This window comes from Chaetodon auriga, chromosome 18 (assembly GCF_051107435.1).
Source record: "Chaetodon auriga isolate fChaAug3 chromosome 18, fChaAug3.hap1, whole genome shotgun sequence".
NCBI classification, from domain to species: domain Eukaryota; kingdom Metazoa; phylum Chordata; class Actinopteri; order Chaetodontiformes; family Chaetodontidae; genus Chaetodon; species Chaetodon auriga.
The window spans coordinates 1,436,376-1,456,045 of NC_135091.1; the positions used below are offsets into that span (position 1 = coordinate 1,436,376).

The 19,670-nt window shown below is 46.8% G+C and overlaps 1 protein-coding gene across 2 annotated transcripts in view; it reads left to right on the top strand.

Annotated features, from left to right (window-relative positions):
* Positions 1 to 19,670, top strand: part of ncoa1 (nuclear receptor coactivator 1) — a 48,167-nt gene that overhangs the window by 13,107 nt on the left and 15,390 nt on the right. For both annotated transcript variants that reach the window (XM_076755512.1, XM_076755513.1), the window contains exons 2-9: positions 3,575 to 3,793; positions 12,413 to 12,518; positions 15,171 to 15,337; positions 15,671 to 15,777; positions 15,869 to 16,046; positions 17,408 to 17,587; positions 18,489 to 18,581; positions 18,969 to 19,109. In XM_076755512.1, coding sequence (XP_076611627.1) covers positions 12,430 to 12,518; positions 15,171 to 15,337; positions 15,671 to 15,777; positions 15,869 to 16,046; positions 17,408 to 17,587; positions 18,489 to 18,581; positions 18,969 to 19,109 — 955 coding nt within the window. In that variant the 5' untranslated portion in view covers positions 3,575 to 3,793; positions 12,413 to 12,429. The remainder of the gene's footprint in view (positions 1 to 3,574; positions 3,794 to 12,412; positions 12,519 to 15,170; positions 15,338 to 15,670; positions 15,778 to 15,868; positions 16,047 to 17,407; positions 17,588 to 18,488; positions 18,582 to 18,968; positions 19,110 to 19,670) is intronic.

Here is a 19,670-nt window from a genome sequence, read left to right on the forward strand (position 1 = left end):
GTAGCTGAAAGCTGGGTCCACGGGTATGACCATGGGAGTTGATGTATCAGTGTGAATACTGGAGGATTGTGGAAATGAACAAATTCTAAGAAGTAATGCTAAAGATTTTAAATGTGTTTTCAGCCTCACCAGCAAAGGCAAAGAGAATCTGACGTTAATGAACATGGACAGAAAGCTGTGCTTCTGTTTTTCATAGGATCTGTGTGTGTGTGTGTGTGTGTGTGTGTGTGTGCGTGCGCGCGCACTTTGTTTTTTGAAAATGTTTGCTGAACATCCAGGGTCAAGTGCCACGTTTACTCAAACAAATGTTCACAGATAAGTCAGGCTGCATCGAATGTGCTGTGAAGAGCAAACCGCCGCCATGACAGGGCGCCCACAACTGAAGTTATTGACCGGCTGGCGTGGATCGTTTCGCCAACCTGGTCGAGATGACATGACACCCGCTTCTGTGTGACAAGAGCCTGGACAGCTGCGTCCCCATCTAGACTGAAGAATTCACTAGCTAGCATGCTAACTGTGGAAGGCAGTCAGTTCAAAGGCCTTTAGTCACGTTGACGTACTTTCATGACAGAGAGTGTGGAAGTGGTCATGGTTTCCTCTTAAGTAGGCTGGAAAAACAATAGACGTGACATGATTTACTGCTGTCATGACATTTCAGGAAGTTGGAGGCTGACAAACATTACGTGCAAACAGATTTTCAGGTTTTTAGAAACGGCTTGTTTCCATCACGAGGTTGAGCTGAGGACCATCGCAGACATCTGTGGACGTGGTGCTTGACCAGCGGTCCAGATTAAGGACTGTTCTTGTTTGCATGTGTCTCCTTGAGCAGATCACCACCACAGGATGCGTTCAGCACCGTTAATCTGTTCAGATTCTACCGCACTGCGTTCTTGAGTCTTTTGCAGACCTTGTAAACGGCGTGACTAGATGTCGAGCACCTTTCATGAATCTGCTTCATGAATGTGTTCCTATCAGCAGACTGAATGCAGTGTTCCTCTTTGAGGCCGTTAAGGTTCTTCCACACAGATGTTAAACAGGTGAAGTCAAGCCTCCATCATGTTCCACTGCTGTGGTTTCCCTCTGCTCCAGCAGCTCTTTTGTATACTTGCTTTCACTATGACTCAGATTCTCTTTTTCTCACTTCTCATTTGACTTGTGTGATTTTCTTTTGTACATATTATGTGAACAGTGTCGGATGGAGCCTGAGATCGAGAATTTCATTGCCGACAGCTGCTTCGTTGTAACTGTTGTGCATGACAAATAAAGATCTTAAATGGTGGCAGGTATTTAAAATGTGCTTTGGATCTATTGGACTTGTAGTTCTGTTAATAGGCTGAACGCTGTCGGTGCTGTCTGGCTTTCCTGTGGACGTAGATGTTGGCTTCGTTTCACTGTTGCGTAAGAAGGAATGAGGCCAGAACTCATAACTGTGTTGTGATGCACTGACAGGTGATGCACTGACTTGTTAATGCTTAAGACGTTGCTGGATTATAATTAAAAAAGACCAGACCTCCAGATCTGGACTCGCGTTGACCTTCTACCTGATAACATGTGCTTGTATAAGCTGGCTGACCTTTCCACATCTGCACCATTTGTCACGAGGTCCTTGTATTTATTTACGTGCGTGACAGATGAAGAATAAAGACTGTCATGCTGTTCCATAACAAGTCCGTGTTAGCGGGCCTGCAGAAGCCCAGACTGCAGCTGGACCAAACTCCATGAAGGACAGCTGGAGCTTCCTCTGAAGTGTAAAGAAATCGAGGATTGTGTGGAATGCAGGCGTCATTGACTTTGATAAAACGGCACGGCTGAATACTTGCCGTTATCAAAGGAAGCGGTTTGTCAGATATTTTAAGTGCATCTAGATGAAATGATGAAATGCATCACCTTCTCTGTGATCACACCTTGGATATGAAAAGGTGCGTCTGTCTTTGCTGCCATCAGATCCTCCTCACATGTCCGGGCCTCCAAAGACGACGACTTGTTACTCTTAAACAGGTTGTTTAGATGCAAGAGTGGAGGTGAAGGTGAAGCAGAGGTGGAGGCGAAGGCCAGGTTCATGTCCAAATGTATATTCAGAACACACCTGTCGGCAGCGTCTCGTCAACGCTCTAATGTCTTGCATTCACACCTGGAGCGAGTCCCATCCTCATCGTCCTGCGAAGGGATGACTTCCTGATTTTGTGGCTCTGGTGGGCGACTGTTTCTGAGAGTTTAATCTGTTATTTCAATTGCACAAAGCTGTTGAACTGTTGAATTTCTTGACCAACAGCAAAACAGCGGTGCCCTCACAGAACTCGAGACTTATGAAAGCAGCTGGATCAGCAGGAACATTCATCAGCTGGTGTGTTTTAGGCTCTTTCATTCGTGCCATGAGCTCTGAACTTTCTCCAGACCGAGCGACTGAGCGACGCTCGCTCAGGTGGGCTGTGTGTCGTCTGACCTCGCAGACTTCAGACTTTTTCAAACACGAGGATAATGACTGAAAGGAGACGCGGGAACTGTTTGTGACAATGTTTGTGTTTCCGAGTTCAAGTTTCGAGCTTTATTGTCATCTGTGCAGCAACCACAGGGAGCTCTAGGAGGACGTTCTCGTGCCTGCTGACATCCCTGCTGGTGAAGCAGACTGCACACATGTTCTGAGTTTCCTCTGACTTCAGGTCACTCGCAGGTTAATGTCACGACACAATCACAGCAGCACTCGATGGTGATTGTTCGCCTGGACTTCACCTTCTGTTGCTGGCCGAGCTGGAGCCACAGTCCGTTTCCTTCCTGGAGGTTAGCTGGCAACAACAGGTGTCACAGGCTCAGAGGCATGCATCACCTTCACTAAAATATCACATCTGTGTGTGTGTGTGTGTGTGTGTGTGTGTGTGTGTGTGTGTGTGTGTGATCGCCGTCTGTTCGAGGCTCTCAGATGCTGAATGTGGACGTAGGGCTGGGTGATATGTCCAGTTAAATTGATGAATTCAGATTTGCTTTTTTGTGTGATGTGTTAGATATCCGCACATTTAAAATCTACTTAGTACTGTGCCATAAAAGGTCACATTGAGTCAAGAGGAAACAGATGATAGCTGGCAGCAGGACTGTTGTTACTCCGGTTATCTCATATTGACTTTAGCGGTTTCATCTTTGAGGGGCAGAGCGATAAAATACTGTGTTGTCGGTTTGTGTTTGTTGACGAGGCCTTGTGATCATGAGAGGTGAAGCCACGGAAGTTTACAGGACGGCGTGCAGACATCGCTGCGTTCAGTCTGTCCCTGCCTGCTGCGTCGCTAACTAGCCAGCTGTCTGCGGTTATCAAACTGATGTCCTGTTCAGAAACACAAACATCAGCAGCAGATGAATCAGTGTGCTGAGGCTGAGCTGATTATTGAAGTGGATGTCTGCGCTCCTGCTGGTCTAACCTCCATTTTTTGAATGACAGCCTGCAGGTGGTGTTGGTTTTTGTTAATGCATTTGCAGGAAGAAATCTATTAATGACCAATGAGCTGTTGTCAGTATGCTTTGCACATCATCAGCTGATAAATCCACGCTGTCGCGTACTTACAGTGTCTCTCATCTCTTTCCTCAGAGGCCAGCAGGCTTCTCCCTGCACCTGGGATGGTGCCATGTGACAGAGCGGCCGTGGAGCCATAACCCCGCCACCACCGCTCCACCGTCTCGACTCCAAGCTGCTCGCCCACCACTGATCTCACCCCCAGTCTCCCCTTCCTCCCTTTATCTTTGCTCCGAGCCCTGGACGAGGCCACCACAGCCACCACATGACTCACCCGCTGGAGCCTTAGATCAAGTAAGTGAAGTGCGGCTGCTCAGCGCCGTGTCCTCCGCTCAGGTGCTGCAGTACGTCGCAGGTGAACTGCCTGCTGCGTGTTTTGGGTCCTTGTCTGCTCTGTAACTCTGTTAATTATCCACACTGATCCTCGCACAATATTCCAGGAATATTCCAAACAGGTTCGTTCATGCCTTTATTGATGCATGCTTTAAGAAGGCTGAAGGTCGTGTTTGAAGGATGGCAGCCGTGGAGGTGAACCGAGGTCACTGTTTAATATTAGGAGAAGCAAAGCGAGAGGAGCCGCTTATGTCGCTGCATTGAGCTGAAAACGACTCGTGGACTTGATGTGCACACGTGTGCCTGGATGCAGCTCCGCTTGTTTCATGATGACCATTTTCATCACCTCTTAGTCGCTTTTTTATTTTCTCTGTTCATTGTTTTCTCTACAAATGATGTGAATAATGAAAAACGACGATCCCAAGTTTTAGCAGCGGTTGCTAAAGCTAACCTCACAGCTCGAGTCCATCCCTCCCTGTACTTTGGCTTCTGCTACAGAGTGGAGTATCTCCTCTATATACAGTAGGAGAACGTATCCAGACCTCTGCATGTGTTCCACATTTTCCTGTTACATAAACTTCATTTGAATATTTTTTCACCAGCCTCTGCAAAGATTCCTATAATGACTAATCCAAAAGCTTCTCAGAGGTCTGAAGATGAATGAAACTGAACAGACGGTTTACGAGTGAGCAACGCCACACGAAGCCGCTCATGCCGTCGTCGTCAGGAAGGCTTCACCTGGTTTAAAGGGTGTAAGTGCAGCGTGTGTTTTGCATTTGAAAGGAGCAGTTTTATTGGCTTTTTGTGTTTTACTGTTGGCTGTTATGTGGGCCCTTTATGTGTTTCACAGAGCAAAAGAGATGATAAAAATGACGCCGAAACGACGAAGAAAGACCCTCAGTGAAGATGACTGCAAGCCAGAAATACGTGAAACAGGCTGCATGATAGACTGGATCATAGTCTTTACTGTCTCAACACAGACTGTCGGCTTCATTTTGAAGAAGACCACTTCGTTCAGGCTGAATGAATAGTTCAGAGGGACAGAGAGGAAAGATAATGGCTCTCTGTCACTGTCCTCTCTGAGATTTGTAGCCCCAAACCGACTGCACGGCTCTGAACATCCCAGCATGTCTGACGAGGCCTCCCTTAGCGTTTCACGAGTTGAAATGAGGACACACACACACACACACACACACACACAGTGGCACTCCAAATTACACAGGGAGCAGTGCAGCTCAATAAGTGATGAATATTCATGTGGAGTTATCGGTCTGGCCGTGAACGTGTTTGAGATTGAAATGCTCTGTGAAGAATTAGGTGAGCAGCGAGACACTTCGGCACTATGAGACGCATGTCTAAAGGACGACGTCATACAGAGTATTCATCAGTTCACTCCCCTGCAGTGGAGACATGTGGAAATCAGTTATTTTCTCAGTTAATCGATTAACTGTTAATGTCAGAAAATGGTGACAGAAGTCAATCAGTGCTTCCTAAAGATGACGGCCTCAAAGATATTCAGTCTACTGTCATAGAGGAGTGAAGAAACCAGAAAATATTCACATTTCAGAGGCTGGAACGACTCCATTAATAATCTCTCTCTAAAAATACATATATTTACATACATACTGTGTATGTTTTACACATAGCGTGACCCGTGAGGAACATTTCCCTCGTGTAACTTACAGTAGATCTCACTTTTCTGCCTCGGCTGCCTCTCAGATGGCAGAAATGGCTGTGGGCAGCAGTCCACCAGCTGTAGCTCACCACCGCTCACTGCTTAACACTATGTATTCTATACACTGAGGAGCCTGGCTAGCTGTCGCGCTGTGTGTGGAGCTGTGTGCCGTCCAAGGTTATTTCTTACTCTTGGTAAACATCCTGGATCTGGGTGTACACAGATGGTGGGAAACAATGGACTGGAGCTCGACGGGTATTCAGCTGAGAGGCTGGGACTCTTAAAGGACCACAGCAGTGTTTCTGCATGTTTAAACCCGTTTACCACAGATCTGTATACATTACCCCGACCGTTTTCCACAGGCCTTCCTAGAGTTTGAACATTTTCCACCGCCGCTGGTTTGTGCAGTGACAGAATGAAAACTCGTGCTTCCAGCTTTGACAATGTGAAGAATCTCTGGTTTATATTTAGGTTTGCTCAGTGAGACAAAACAAGACATTTGAGGACGAAACCTTGGACTCTGAAATGAATCTATTATGATAATCGTTTAATCTTTAATCTCTTCAAGCAAAAATGCCAAATATTCTCATGTTCCAGCCTCTTCAGTGTGAGAACTTGCTGCTTCTTCTTCGAGGAGTTGTGATGGGATTTTTATTATCATGATTTATAGAGCAAATACTCAGCAAAATTGACAATAATTGAGTTAATTATTGGTTGCATCTTTAATTATGATGGAAATCTTTCACTGTTTTTGGTGTTTTAAAGCCTGATGGATCAACATGTTAGGATTTTATTGCTTTTTATCATTTCCGTTACTGCGTGCAGACTCTCTTTGCTTTGTACCGTTGTTTTCCAGGTGATTCGTTTGTTCTTAATGGATCAGAGGCTCTGATTCGGCGATGATCTGACCGAATCAGATCTTCTTCCTGCATGAACGTGCAGACGGCGGCGTGGGGTTTGGTTTGGTTGCAGCATTGTGTGTGAAGGCGCTGCAGCAGTGAAACTCTGCACATGTTGATTCAGATCAGAGAAAGCTGTAGAAGTCTTTCTTTGACGCGCCTCAAACACCGTGCGAGCACATGGCTGCACCTGTACGTTCCAGTGGTGTGGGTGTTTTTCCTCCTCTGGCAAAAAACATAGAAGTGGGAGATGTAACCCCGTCTGTGCTGTCCTGGTTTCACTCAGAAATGATGTTAAAGCAGTTAAATAATTTAGACCTGAGACTTCATTTTGACTGGTAAACCCTGTTCACGGCACTGAGGAGAAAAGCTCCTCAAATACAGCTCGATTCATCTGGTTTGGATGAATTATGCATGCAGACGGGCTAATGTTGTGTTTGGGAACGTAATATTGCATCAGTCTCTAAAATTTAAGAAATTCAATGAGTGCAAAGCTGAAGGTCGTGAAATGTCAGATTGCTGCATGATGAGTGAACTGACCCTCAGTCTGACCTCATGTGGACGCCACACGCAGGCAGATTCACACCTGCAGTCTGGACTGCAGTGAAGCTGCACACTGACAGTAAGGACGCCATGCAAAGTCCCACCTGTCCGTATGTCAACAGGTATGACATATAATCCGGCAGGCGGGGGGGCCGTGGCCCCGATACACTGAAGCTGTATACGTCCTCTGGTCATGTCCTATATTCAGGAGGGTGGGCCTTAGCAACAGTGACTGAGCAGCTTCTCATGGGCTGTACCAAGTCAGCGCAGCAGAGAGGGGTGGCCACGCTGTGTGCACAAGCAGTGTGATGAGATTATGCAGGAAATAATTGTTGATTTATCTTTTCCAGTGCAGCATTAAATAGCATTTTAAATCCTCAGATATCACGTGTCAGCATGTCGTTGTTGTCTTCATTTGACAGTGAATGCTCCACACTGAAGCGCTCCCACCACTCATGGAATAATTAAGGTTTTCAGCGTCATGTGAGAGACTGAGGAAGGCATGAAAGTGGTTCAAATCTCTGAGGACATCACGGTTTTTGGATGTTTCACCCTTTTACTTTACATCAGGACAGAGATATGAGCTGAAGTGGAGCTCGAGTCTTCATCGAGGAAGCTCTGTGCTTCGTGTTCACAGCAGGATGTCCAGACTGATCCTCAAAGAAGCCTCAATAATGAGAATGGAAACCAGTGAAAGCGACTGATGAAGATCCTGAATGTGTGTCTGTGGCGCTCTGGCTCTTTACATCCTCTCCCTCCTCCACTCGTTCCTCCCTCCACCTCTCTAATCCACTTCCTTTACTCCCCACTCCTCACCTGGTGGTCTCTTCCTCACTCCCCACACTGCAAGCCATACTGTCGAGTGTGTGTGTGTGTGTGTGTGTGTGTGTGTGTGTGTGTGTGTGTGTGTGAATTGATCATCTTGTGGAATGAGAAGCCGGCAGAGGAGAGAAAAGCGCCAAACCCAGCGGCACTGAGGCGGCTGTGATGGAGAGCCTGTGGAGGCTTTTCTGTCTTTCTCAGCGGTCTGGCTCTGCTGCGCCGCTGCCGCCGCTGCTTTTTCTTCTTCCTCTGTGGCGACTGAAGGCTCCACCGCGCGTCACATAGACGGGGGGGTGAGGTCAGAAGGTGCAGGAGGCTGACCTGATCTACAGGTGTGTGGATTAGACTTTCTCTTGCTTTAGTGCTCGGCTGGCGTGTGTGAAGGTGCGACTGAAGCCGGGCTCGCGCTGCGGCTGGAACGCTTTAATCCTGATGGTTTCGGTCACATGTGACCGGACAACAAATGAGTGCGAGCTGTGGACGCTGTCGCGTGTCTTTTAAATGCCGCTGCGGGTTACACATGTGGCTTTGAATGGCGGCTCAAAAGGATCATTTCCGGGCGTCAGTTTATCAGAAGAGGCTCATGTTCAGACACTGAATACATGAATGCTGTTAAGTCATGTGAAAACTAATTTAATACGTGTGATTCGTAGATTCGATCCACTCTGTGCTTCAGTTCCGATCTGATTCCGATCTCTGAGTTTAGATGTCGTCCTGATCTGATCCCAGCGTTTGATGAAAAAGCTGAATGCCTCAGTGTGGAAGAGACATGGGTCATAATGGAACGAAGACAGATGTGAATTCACTGAATTGTTATTAAAATGATAATCTTGCACCAACAACTTGGTAAAGAAAAATCATTCAAATAAACAGAAATGACGTCTTTCAACCTTTAAGAGCAGAAACAAGTTAGTCAGAAATAAAAGCTCCAGTTCCAAACAATACAACTGCTTCAAAATGCAAACACTGAGTCATGAGTCACAAACGAAGTGGATAAATGAAATCACAATCCACACACACACACACACACACACACACACACACACACACACACACACTTTCGGGCTGCCATAGTGGACATACCATCATGTTCAGCTTGTTTTTTACTGGCAGCATGTGGGATCACTGGTATTGTGTCCAGAGTTGGAGGCCTGCGCTGCTCTTGTTGTTCTGCCATCTGTATGTTGAGACAGGTGCACACAGGAAACAGCACACCTGTCCTCAACATGTGGTGGAAGTTAATGCTCAAACTGTAACAGGTGTCTCACAGTGACGGCCTTGTTTGAGTGACGGCATGAAATGCAGTGAGACGGAGGCAGAGAGCGTTTGTTAAACCTGGTGGTTCAGGTCGTTTTCACAGTGTAAACACGTGCAGAGTCTGTTCAGTCGTCACCGGACACTTCGGTACCGTGGACGTAACGCCGCCCCTTCGTGCACCGTAGATCTGCAGTGTGTGCTGCGTTCGTCTGCCTTGACCAAAACTGAAGCTCTTGCAATGATTTTTCAGCCTCACTCACCTTTACCTTCGCTTTTATTGACGGTGCTGCACTCTAAGATAACACAACGCAGCAGGAGCATAAACGGTCTCGACGGCGGTTAATAATGCAGCGTTAGCTGCGTCAATGAAATCATATGTCCTGCTCCAAAGAAAACAAACCCACGGGATGTAAATCCACTTAGAGAACATGGAAACACACCTGCAACTGCAGAGACAAGTTCTGAGGGATTGATTGATGGAGATTTCATCAGAGGAGAGCAGTTCACATCAGTAATTTTGCTGACATTTTACAGACCAAACAGCTCAATCTATTGATCGAGACAGATTAATGGAGCCTAAATAAGAGCTCAGCTTGCTTTAGATAGCAACTAACCGCGTGATCTTCACGCCTCCTCGTCGTGCTGCTCTCTCTCATACAGATCATCCATCGTTTGAACTGATCAGGGATCAGCTCAGCACGTATTTGATCATAGAGACTGCAGCGTGTGCAGTAGGATGCATTAGATGAAGCTGCTGACTGACCAACGCTCATACTGTAAATTATGTGTTTCTCAGTGTAGTCGACTGCAGTTGAAGGGTTCATCAGGTTCACCCCGCCATGCACGAGTACGACGTTGTTGGGATGTCATGAAACGTAGTCACGATGGAAGGAAGTCCAGGAACATGATGGCTGCTGAGGCTTGTTGTGGGCGCCTGGTTTCCCCCGTGGCTTCGCTCAGTGGGAGAAAGGATTGTTTGGCATGTTTTCACAGCGTGAACAGCTCCAGCCTGTTCGTGGCTTTGAATTTAGAAATAAAATCATCCGTTTTGGGTCAGAGTGCAGCGTTGGCTGTCCACGTCGCCTACTATCTCATGAAATATAAAAAATATCGCATGCTCTCTTCCATCAGTAGTTTCCCATTAACCTATTTCCAGAAATATGGCGGCATTTTTTGGACTCGTCTTCGTCAGAAATGAGCAGGATTATGACGCCAAGGTCATTCTGCAAAGATGGAGCTCTGCTGACAGCTGCTGTCCCTTTGCATCAGAGCCAGAAATCTCAGTCCATCAACAGAAAATCAATCGATTATCATCATTTTTCCAGGCAAAAATGCCAAAAACTCTCTCAGATGTTTCTCACATTTCTATTTTCTGGTTTCTTCGTTGTTTTTGTTGACTGATATTTTATTTCTCTTATATATTCAGCAGCCTGTCAGACATTTGAACATGTCAGGTTTTGCTTTGGGAAACTGTGATTGACTGTTTTTTGCTCTACTTTCTAAATGATTAATTAAACAAGAAGGTCATTGGAGATTAATTGATCGTGAAAATATTTGCTAATTGCTGCACCACTTTGTAAAAACTTGTTCATACTCAGCAGAGAAATGCACCAATGCACGGTTTTGGTATCAAAATGATAACGAGCTATTCAGGGTTGGGCTTAGGTTAGGTTATTCACACACACGCAGGTTTCATCCAGGCTGCAGTTGATTCGGTCATCTCTTCCACACACACGCAGTGGCAGCCTGGTCCTGTTTCTTGGAGTTCATGCTGCTCGTTGTTTGCTGCAGAGCTCGTTTTGATGAATCTGGTTTCTCAGGTGGTGATTAGCCGTCATCGTACTCACAGCTCGGGCTGTTATTTAAGCGCCGACGGGGCCGGCGGTCTCTCAGAGTCGGCTTATCCGTGCGTTCATTGAGTGCTGATGTGCAGCGGCGCTCTCTCTTTTTTAAGTGCAGCATGTGAGCAACACAAGGAGGGCCGAGGAGGAGAGGGGTGATCTGAGGTGAAATGTAAACGAGGCTAGTCAGGAAGGATTAACGTCCTGTGAGCAGCGTGGCCTCGCGGCGGCGCCCAGCACGGTGACAGTGGCGGCTTGTTTTCTGTGGGTTGTCCGTGGATTGAATCGTTTGTGTGTCTGAGGTGGATTTACAGATTTTTATGTGGATACGTCCTTATAGATGTGGTTTAGAGGTGGAGAGACTTGAATCCATCTCTTGTCGCGTGTTATTAACATCTCTGATTCGTTCTAATGAACCGTCTGTCGCTGAACTTTGCTCAAAATGACAGAAATTCATGAGCTGTGCTGCTTTTTGCAGGGCTGCTTGTGGATTTGCATCAATAAATTAGCCTTAAATTCAGTTTCTGATGCCATTAAAAGGGTTTTCACGTTAATATTTGCCTGAATGGATCGTGCAGGGACCCTGTTAACTGTCCTCTGTGCACAGCGCTTCATCAAATATTGCAGCGTTTCCAGTTGCCGTGGTTACCCTCCCGATGCAGCGAGAGCGATGCGGGCTGTCGACTTTGCAGATGAAGAACAGGCACGAGTCCATTAAGGGAGAATGATGAGGAATGTCGGAGAGACACAAGACGAAGGCTGAGGGAGGCTTTTCAGTACGATGCAGGGAGCAGCAGCAACAACAACAACAACAACAACAACAACACGAGCACAAACTGCAGCTCTGAAGACGAGTCACACGGCGAAGGCTGCACTGGAATTCACTGCGCATCACTTTGAGCGTGTTCTGTGTGAATAAACATCAGCAAATATTGACATGTTCGTGCTTAAATACAGCGTTCTCCTTCAGTGGATTCAGTGAAATCATGGCTCGGCTTCACGGGTCGTACACGACATTCATCGTGTTCTTCAGTACTTCAGGTGTTGTGATGCGTTTACTTGTACCTTGATGCATTTTTCCAGTGCAAATTATAAAGAACACAAGATAAACTGTGTACTGCTGCAGTGACTGCTGGCTTCAAACTGTCCTGATGAACACTCGTTTCTAATCCTTTGAACAGCTCTACATTGAGGCTTGTGTGGACTCGTTTATGTGGACGCTTGTTTATGTATTTTTGAGACCATATGCAAATATCTGTCGTTCCCCAAACTGATGCTCATATGAGCTGTGAATTTTGTGCATCTCACCATATTATGTCAGAAATACAAGCCAATTATGATTACTGTATGAGCCAGCTGTTACATAAGTGCTGACTGTGCTCCTGCAGGTCGCCAAACATTCATTACGAGTATCGCTCGTGTTTGCTGATGACGGTTCCAGCAGCTGCTCGTCCTCCGCTCTGATGAAAGGTCGAGCTGTGGGATTGAATTGTGAGTTTTGTTCTTGACCTTCCTCGCTTTAACCTGCGTTCTTCCTCTGCAGGTCAGTTGAAGCTGAAAATGAGTGCAGTCGGGGAAAACCCCCTGGACCCCGCCACGCCAGAGCCACGCAAGAGGAAGGGCTCGCCATGCGACACATCAGGGCAAAGGTAAAGAGCCGTCACAGCCGCGGGCGAGAGGACGCTGTAGAAACCAATTCAAGACAGAATGCACCAAACGTCACTGAGCAGAAGTGAAAAGCAGTCAGTGTCAACACCTGCTCGATTAATTGATTAAGAGAAAATCGATTGCCAATGTTTAGATAACTGAATATTAAAATCCTCCACGAGTGAAATTACCAAACATCGCTTGTCATCTCAAATGTGAGGATGGGCTGCTGTTTGTTATCCTAAATTCACTTTTGGTGACATTTTAGAGACTAAATGAACAATCTGCCAATCAGGAAAATGATCCGCAGGTGAATTGATGATGAAAAGAAACGTCTGTGACCTGCGAGTGACGAGCGAAGGCAGATCATTGAATCAGAAGATGATGTCACTTTACTCCTTCATTGTGGCGCTAACTGCAGATGGAGGGCAGGAAGTGATTTTCTGCATAAGAAGCAGAATAACACATGCTCAAAATGCAGATGTTTTGCTTTGTTTACGGTGGCTCAGATCGATCAAACCAAGAAGCCACGAGGAGCCAGAAAAAAATGGCTTAACGGTCTGTGGTCGGGAGGAGCCGCGTCGGCTAATGGTGGAAATGGTGTAACGTTAGCTTTTGTTTTCAATCTATGGTGAGAGATTTAAAGTGACAGCTACAAGCAACATGACGAACACTTGTTAAATCAGCGTTAACGGTTACAGCTGAACGTAAATAACGAACCCTGTGTTGTTTCGTGATGATCCACGTCTTTAGTGGCGTTCTAGTGGATCTTTGCGAGCGGTTAAACAAACGACCGCAACATAAACGTCAACATTCAGCTGCCTCAACAGTTGCGTAACGTAAGAGTCACGTCCAACACATGATCTGATTCTGTTTCTCTCGTCGTTTCATCCAGACGAGCAAAGTAAGAGCCTCCCTCCATCTCGTCTGTTGTGGTTTTCACTTCCTGCCCTCCATCTGAATTTAATGTGACTGCGAACAGCCTCCACACACTTGTCACATCCCTCCTCACAACAATTCACTCCTCATAAATATCCACTTCCGGCGACACTGTGAACATGTGTGTCTTGTGAAGGCATCAGTCCTGCGTTCTTGGAGCCAAGTGGAGGCTCCGAGGGGCCCTTTGAATGTGTGAAACCTGAAGTCTGTCGGGCGAATAAAAAAGAAGAAGAAGAAGAAAAGCCTGTCTCAGCTTAGAGCCTGAGTTAGAGCTCTGATTGGATGCAGCTTTAGGTTAGGCTGAGGTTTAAGGTCGGTCATGTCGTGGTTGAGGAGTGAATGTTCTGTGTGTGTGTGTGTGTGTGTGTGTGTGTGTGTGTGTGTGTGTGTGTGTTTCTCTCTATAGGGCCCAATAACTGATGTAAGCTGATGTAAGAGCCCAGCTAGCGTTTCTACAGCAGCCACTGACCTGCACATTCACACAGCAGCGGCGTCCTCCCCTCCTCCCCCTCCTCCCCCTCCTCCCCCCCCACCCCTCCCTCCCTGCCTCGGTCACCACGCCTGTGTGTTCTGGCCAGCCAATGCACTGACCTACTTTTGCTGTTGTCGTCTCCCTCTCACATATACACACATTCCTTTTTTCATGTTTACCACATACCTTGCTGTAACTGGCCGGGCGGGGAGTGTGTTATTGAAACCGGAGAATAAAGCTGAGCTGCTCACTCTGTTTAACTTGATAATATATGGCAGCTTTCAGGTCTCCATATGAAAGCTGGGTGAGAAACAGCTGAACTCACAGTGAATTTTGATGTTTCTCATGCGTTTCCCGACTCCGACGCCGAACGTTTAAACAAGTTTCAGTCAGTGATCAGAAGTTTAAATGCGTCTAATGTCAAGTAAAGATCAGGCCATGATTATGTTTATCTTCTATTAATCTGCAGGTTCTGTGACTCCTATATACCGTGTTTGTCTAATTATATTCTCTGCATAATGAGCCCACAGTGACGCCTTCGTTTAATGCAGAGTGAAAAACTTTTTGCCATCTTTGTAAAAGTCTTTATCTTCTTTTCTTTCTTATGAAGCTGTTTTGTTTCATTAGTTGCACTTTTTGTCTGTTTTGTGATACAAATTCTTCAATGTGTCATATTCCTGTGATCAAGTCGTTTCAGGGGTTAAACAGTATTTATATGTTGTCACATGAACACAGCGGACAGGTAAGGATTTACTGACAGGGTCATCATGGGTGAAGTGAAGTTTCCTCGATTGTCCTTTGACATGATTGAGGTCTAATCCATGACTTCTTATTCACGCGGTGCCAAAGATTTGCTTCTTTAGGAAGAATCCTTCCAGTAAATTATGACTTGAAGTCCTTTCTGTTGTAGGAAGTAAAGATATTGTGATTTAAGAAAGACCTACAAAGAAACCAAGAAGTAGAGAAAGAGAACAAGTCATAACTCAAATTCAAGAAGAATTTCCAATTTTTCCAGACTTTTTCACATTTTTGCTCCCTTTCGTTCCATAACAGACTTCCTGAACTGAGTCAAAGCCTGTTGGAGGCTCTTCACTCTGTTAAAGTCCATTTCTGATGCTTCTCCTCTGTGATAAACATGTTCACAGTAGTTTACAGACTAAAGAGTTGATTAAATGAGACAGTGAACAGAAAAGACGGCGTGTCTGAAAGTGACGTCTGTCCATGAACGTCTTGTCCTCTGCAGTGTGGAGAAGCGGAGACGGGAGCTGGAGTGCCGCTACATCGAGGAGCTGGCTGAGCTGCTGTCGTCCAACATGGGCGACATCGCCGGTCTCAGCGTCAAGCCCGACAAGTGCCACATCCTCAAGAGCACCGTGGACCAAATCCAGCAGATGAAACGGCGTGAGCAGGGTGAGGGCGCGCGCACACACACGCGCACACACACACACACACACACACACACACACACACACACACACACACACACACTCCTGACGGCTAGACCAAAATGTTTTTTGGCACCAGGCTGTAAACTGTTTATTTCTGCTGTAAAGTTGGACGTTTTAATATGGGGGTCTATGGGGATCGACTTGCTTTTGCAGCCAGCCTCTACTGGCCATTCGAGGAACTACAGTGTTTGTCGCTTCCCCGTTGGCTTCACCGCGCCTCACCTCTCTCAAAAGCACAGGTTCATTCATTCGTTCATGTCATTTCCTCACTTCCATCATTGTCTCCGGCTGGCAGAGAAAGCAGCTCTTCTGTCTCCAGACGATGAGGTGCAGAAGAGCGACATCTCCTCCAGCAGCCAGGGGCTGGTGGAGAAGGAGGCGCTGGGGCCCATGCTGCTCGAGGTGAACCGCACACACAAACACGCACACACACACACGGCACGAGTTACTGGGATTTCAGCTCAACGCTCACCACCTGCTCCCGCTCGCTCAGGCCCTCGACGGGTTCTTCTTCGTGGTCAACCGGGAGGGCCGCATCGTCTTTGTCTCCGAGAACGTGACGAGCTACCTTGGATACGCTCAGGAGGAGCTGATGACCTCCAGCGTCTACAGCATCCTCCACGTGGGAGACCACAACGAGTTTGTTCGCAATCTTCTGCCCAAAAGCCTGGGTGAGTGAGCCGTGCACGGCCGCGGTGATTACTGTTTCAGAGGCATTCAGCATCTTCACATTTGACAGTTTCCACGAAAATGAAGGAGGAGGCAGTGGAAATCAGGAGAGAACCAGTTTACACTTCTTAACAGATAGTGAAGTGGGTTTATTGATGGGAAATACTGGCACTAAAGCAAACGAAGACCTGTGAAGGAAAGCAGAGCGACGAACGACGGAGGTTTGAAATGAAGGCAGCTCTAAGTGCTCGACACGAAGCTGCAGAATGTGCTGGAAGAGGGAGGGGAGGCAAAGAGAGGAGAGAAAGCATGTGTGGGTGAGTCAGAGGAGCGAGGGAAGAGTGAAACAATGACTTTCTGCTCTAATGTTATTTTAATTTTTAGCTCCAACCTTGAGAAGAGATTAGAATGAAAGCAGAGGGGCCTGAGGGAGGTCGCGTCAGGACAAAAGATAACAGAGTGCAGCCGACGACAAGGTTGAACACTCGGCTTTTCTGTTGATCTCGTAATCCCTTTTAATTTTGTGCCAGCCTCCACGGCGCTCCGTTCTCCTTGGAAACAGATCCTTAAAACCTCACCGAGAAGCGAAACACATCTGAGTGAAACATACAGAGCGCTCTTAGAGGAGCGTCTTCAGGCTTCAGTGGGTCAAACTCGCCGTCCCTGGTCTGCATGTGACGGTAAAGATGTCGAGCTAAGTCATTCAGAGCCAATGAGCCACCGACAGGATCGCTGAAGATTTGGCAGGAACGTGTTGGAAAAATGTGAGACACAGGAAGTCAAAAGCCATTCAGAGGCAGGTCGCACGGCGGCAGCTTTTCACAATTGATTGTCTCTCAGGGGTCGCACATAGATTTGCGAGTTCTCGGTGCTTTCACGAGCTCGTGCATTGATTACAAGCGTGCAGTTTGTTTTAATTAGCGATATGTTCAAAATGAGCTGAAGGGGAAAATACCTCACGCTGCAAGTCGCACCTGCAGTGTGAACAGAGTTTTATTCTAACTTCTGTAAAGTTACTGAACAAAGAAGCAGCAGCTTTCATGGAAATCATGACGACGTCCAGCTTTCACACACCTGTGACCTGTCAGCTCTCAGCTCTCGTCTGTTTGCAGCAGGAATGCTGTCGTGTGTTTAGAACCTGAAGTGTCTTAAAGGTGGCGGTTTCTAGTAAGAAGAAAACTCCCATAGGCTTCAGTGTGTTCTCGTCCTCGTGAGGCGTTTGCAGAACCAGTTGTGGCAGCTTTTATACGAACACACCGCACAGTGACCGACGTGTGGCCTTCAGCGTCCCGCGGGAAGCCTCAGTTCACCGTGGTTCGCCTCGCCGATGCTAAACGATGTGTTTCTGCCCCCCCCGGTGCAGTGAACGGTGTGCCGTGGCCGCAGGAACCTGGCCGAAGGAACAGCCACACCTTCAACTGTCGCATGCTGAAGAGGCCGCCGGACGAGCTGGATTCAGAAAACCCGGAGGCTCGGCAGCAGTATGAGATCATGCAGTGTTTCACTGTGTCTCAACCACGGACTGTGCAGGAGGAGGGGGAGGGTACGTGCACACTCTCACACACGCACACACACAGTGCACACAGTCTGCAGGTGTTCCCGACACTGAAAGCTCGTTTAAATATAATTCTGCGGTCTGTCCTTTTTTCCTTTTATTTTGTTAGTATTCTTATATGAAATTCAATATCTTTAATCAGCAGTGTGGCATTACTGTAACTTTGTCATTTGTTTGCCCGCCTTTGGTCTTTTATTGTGACGGCCTTTGGTCAACCAGCATGCCTGGCTGACCAAACCTCAGCTCTCTAACGAGCAGTGGCTTCTGGAAAGTGACCCCTGACTCTGGTTTAGTTGTCTCGGCGGCTCCAGGACGTGCTGCTGAATCACGCTTTGAAAGAGTGATTCCATTTTTGTTTGTGTGGAAGATGAGAGTTTGGTTCCATGCTGAAGCTTTGATGTAGACTTTTCTGTTCCATTGTTCAACTCACTGTCTTTGACACATGTGAACCTGTTTTTTATTGTTTGCGTGGCAGAGATTATTGACGGCACATTTCCCAGCTTTGATTGGCTGTTATAACTTAACAATCTAATGGATCAGATTCTTGAGTTTAGGCAACTTGTTTTCTTCCATCTTCCCGCATCTGAGAGGGTTACTAGAGAAATCTGTTTTTTTTTAATCAGGTGATAATGTGAGTCTGGGTCATGTGACAGGATTCAGTCACGTTTGTCTGTTTAGCTTTGACGTTCGTTGACACAACATTTGTTCTCCCTTTTCTTCCTTTGTCACAGTTACCTTTTTGTTTCTTTGGCTTACAGGATATGTATCACACGCACACACGCACACACACACACACGCACACACACACGCCCACACACACACACACACACACACACACACACACACACACACACACACAGACCTCACCACGTGTCCTCTCTGTCTTCAGACCTGCAGAGCTGCCTGATCTGTATTGCCTGTCGGATACCTCGCGCCCAGCCTTTCAGCACTGAGTCTTTCATCACCAAGCAGGACCCCACAGGTAACACACACACACACACACACACACACACAGGTATAATGAAAGTCGTTGACTTGCTGGAGTACGATGGAACATTTGGAGGTGAACTCGTTGCTTCAGTCAGAGAAGCTGATCGTTTCTGTTGAGCATCTTGACACTTTAAAGATGCCACACACACATATTTTATTGTGTTAAATGAATATGATGCATTTATGAAAACTCTTCCAAACTGTAAAGCCAAAAAAAGAAAAAAAAAAACAGAAACCGAAAAAAAAGCATTTTCGGAAACATTCCAACTTTTAATGCGGGGTCACAGTGTGACCCCTGAATGTGTGGAGGCTACTGTAGATGTTGAAATCTGATCCTTAGCGTGTGTATGTGTGTGCGTGTGTGTGTGGTCCCCTCCAGGGAAGATCATCTCCATAGAAACGAGTGCTCTGCGAGCGACGGGCCGGCCTGGCTGGGAGGACCTGGTCAGGAAGTGCATCTACGCTTTCTTTCAGCCGCAGGGCAAAGAGCCCTCCCACGCTAAGAAGCTGCTGCATGAGGGTGAGTAACACGACTTCACTCCCAGAAATCACTGACACGCTCTCCGCCAGCTCTGTCATGCTGAGCTTCAGCATCACTTCGGTGCCGTTTTAGTAGAATAACTTGAATACTGGATTTCAGTAACTTGCAGGAGATTCGTTCCATTAATTCGGAGTGATAGAGCACATCCAGCAGAAAGCACAGGAACAGCTGTGACGAGCAGAGGAAGACGCAGTAGATTCAGGCTGCAGCGATCAATGAATCGATTGATTAGTGTCAGAAAACATTGAAAAGGTCATCCACAATTTCCTACAGCCCAACTTGACTCTCACTGTTATATAAAAGCAGCAGATCATCACCAGGAATCATCAGATGCCTGAAATCATCAGAGTAGCCGCTCATTATTTCTCTGTCACAGAAGTGGATCACAGCAGTCGTATTCAGCCTTTAAAAACCAGCAGTGTCGTCAAACTGTCACGGCGTCCTGCTCCACCTTCAGGTCTGAAAGCCTGCAGCTGAACTGTACAGCTGGACGCCGGGTTGATGGTCAAACCCTGGGCTCGTTCTTGTTGATCACATGAG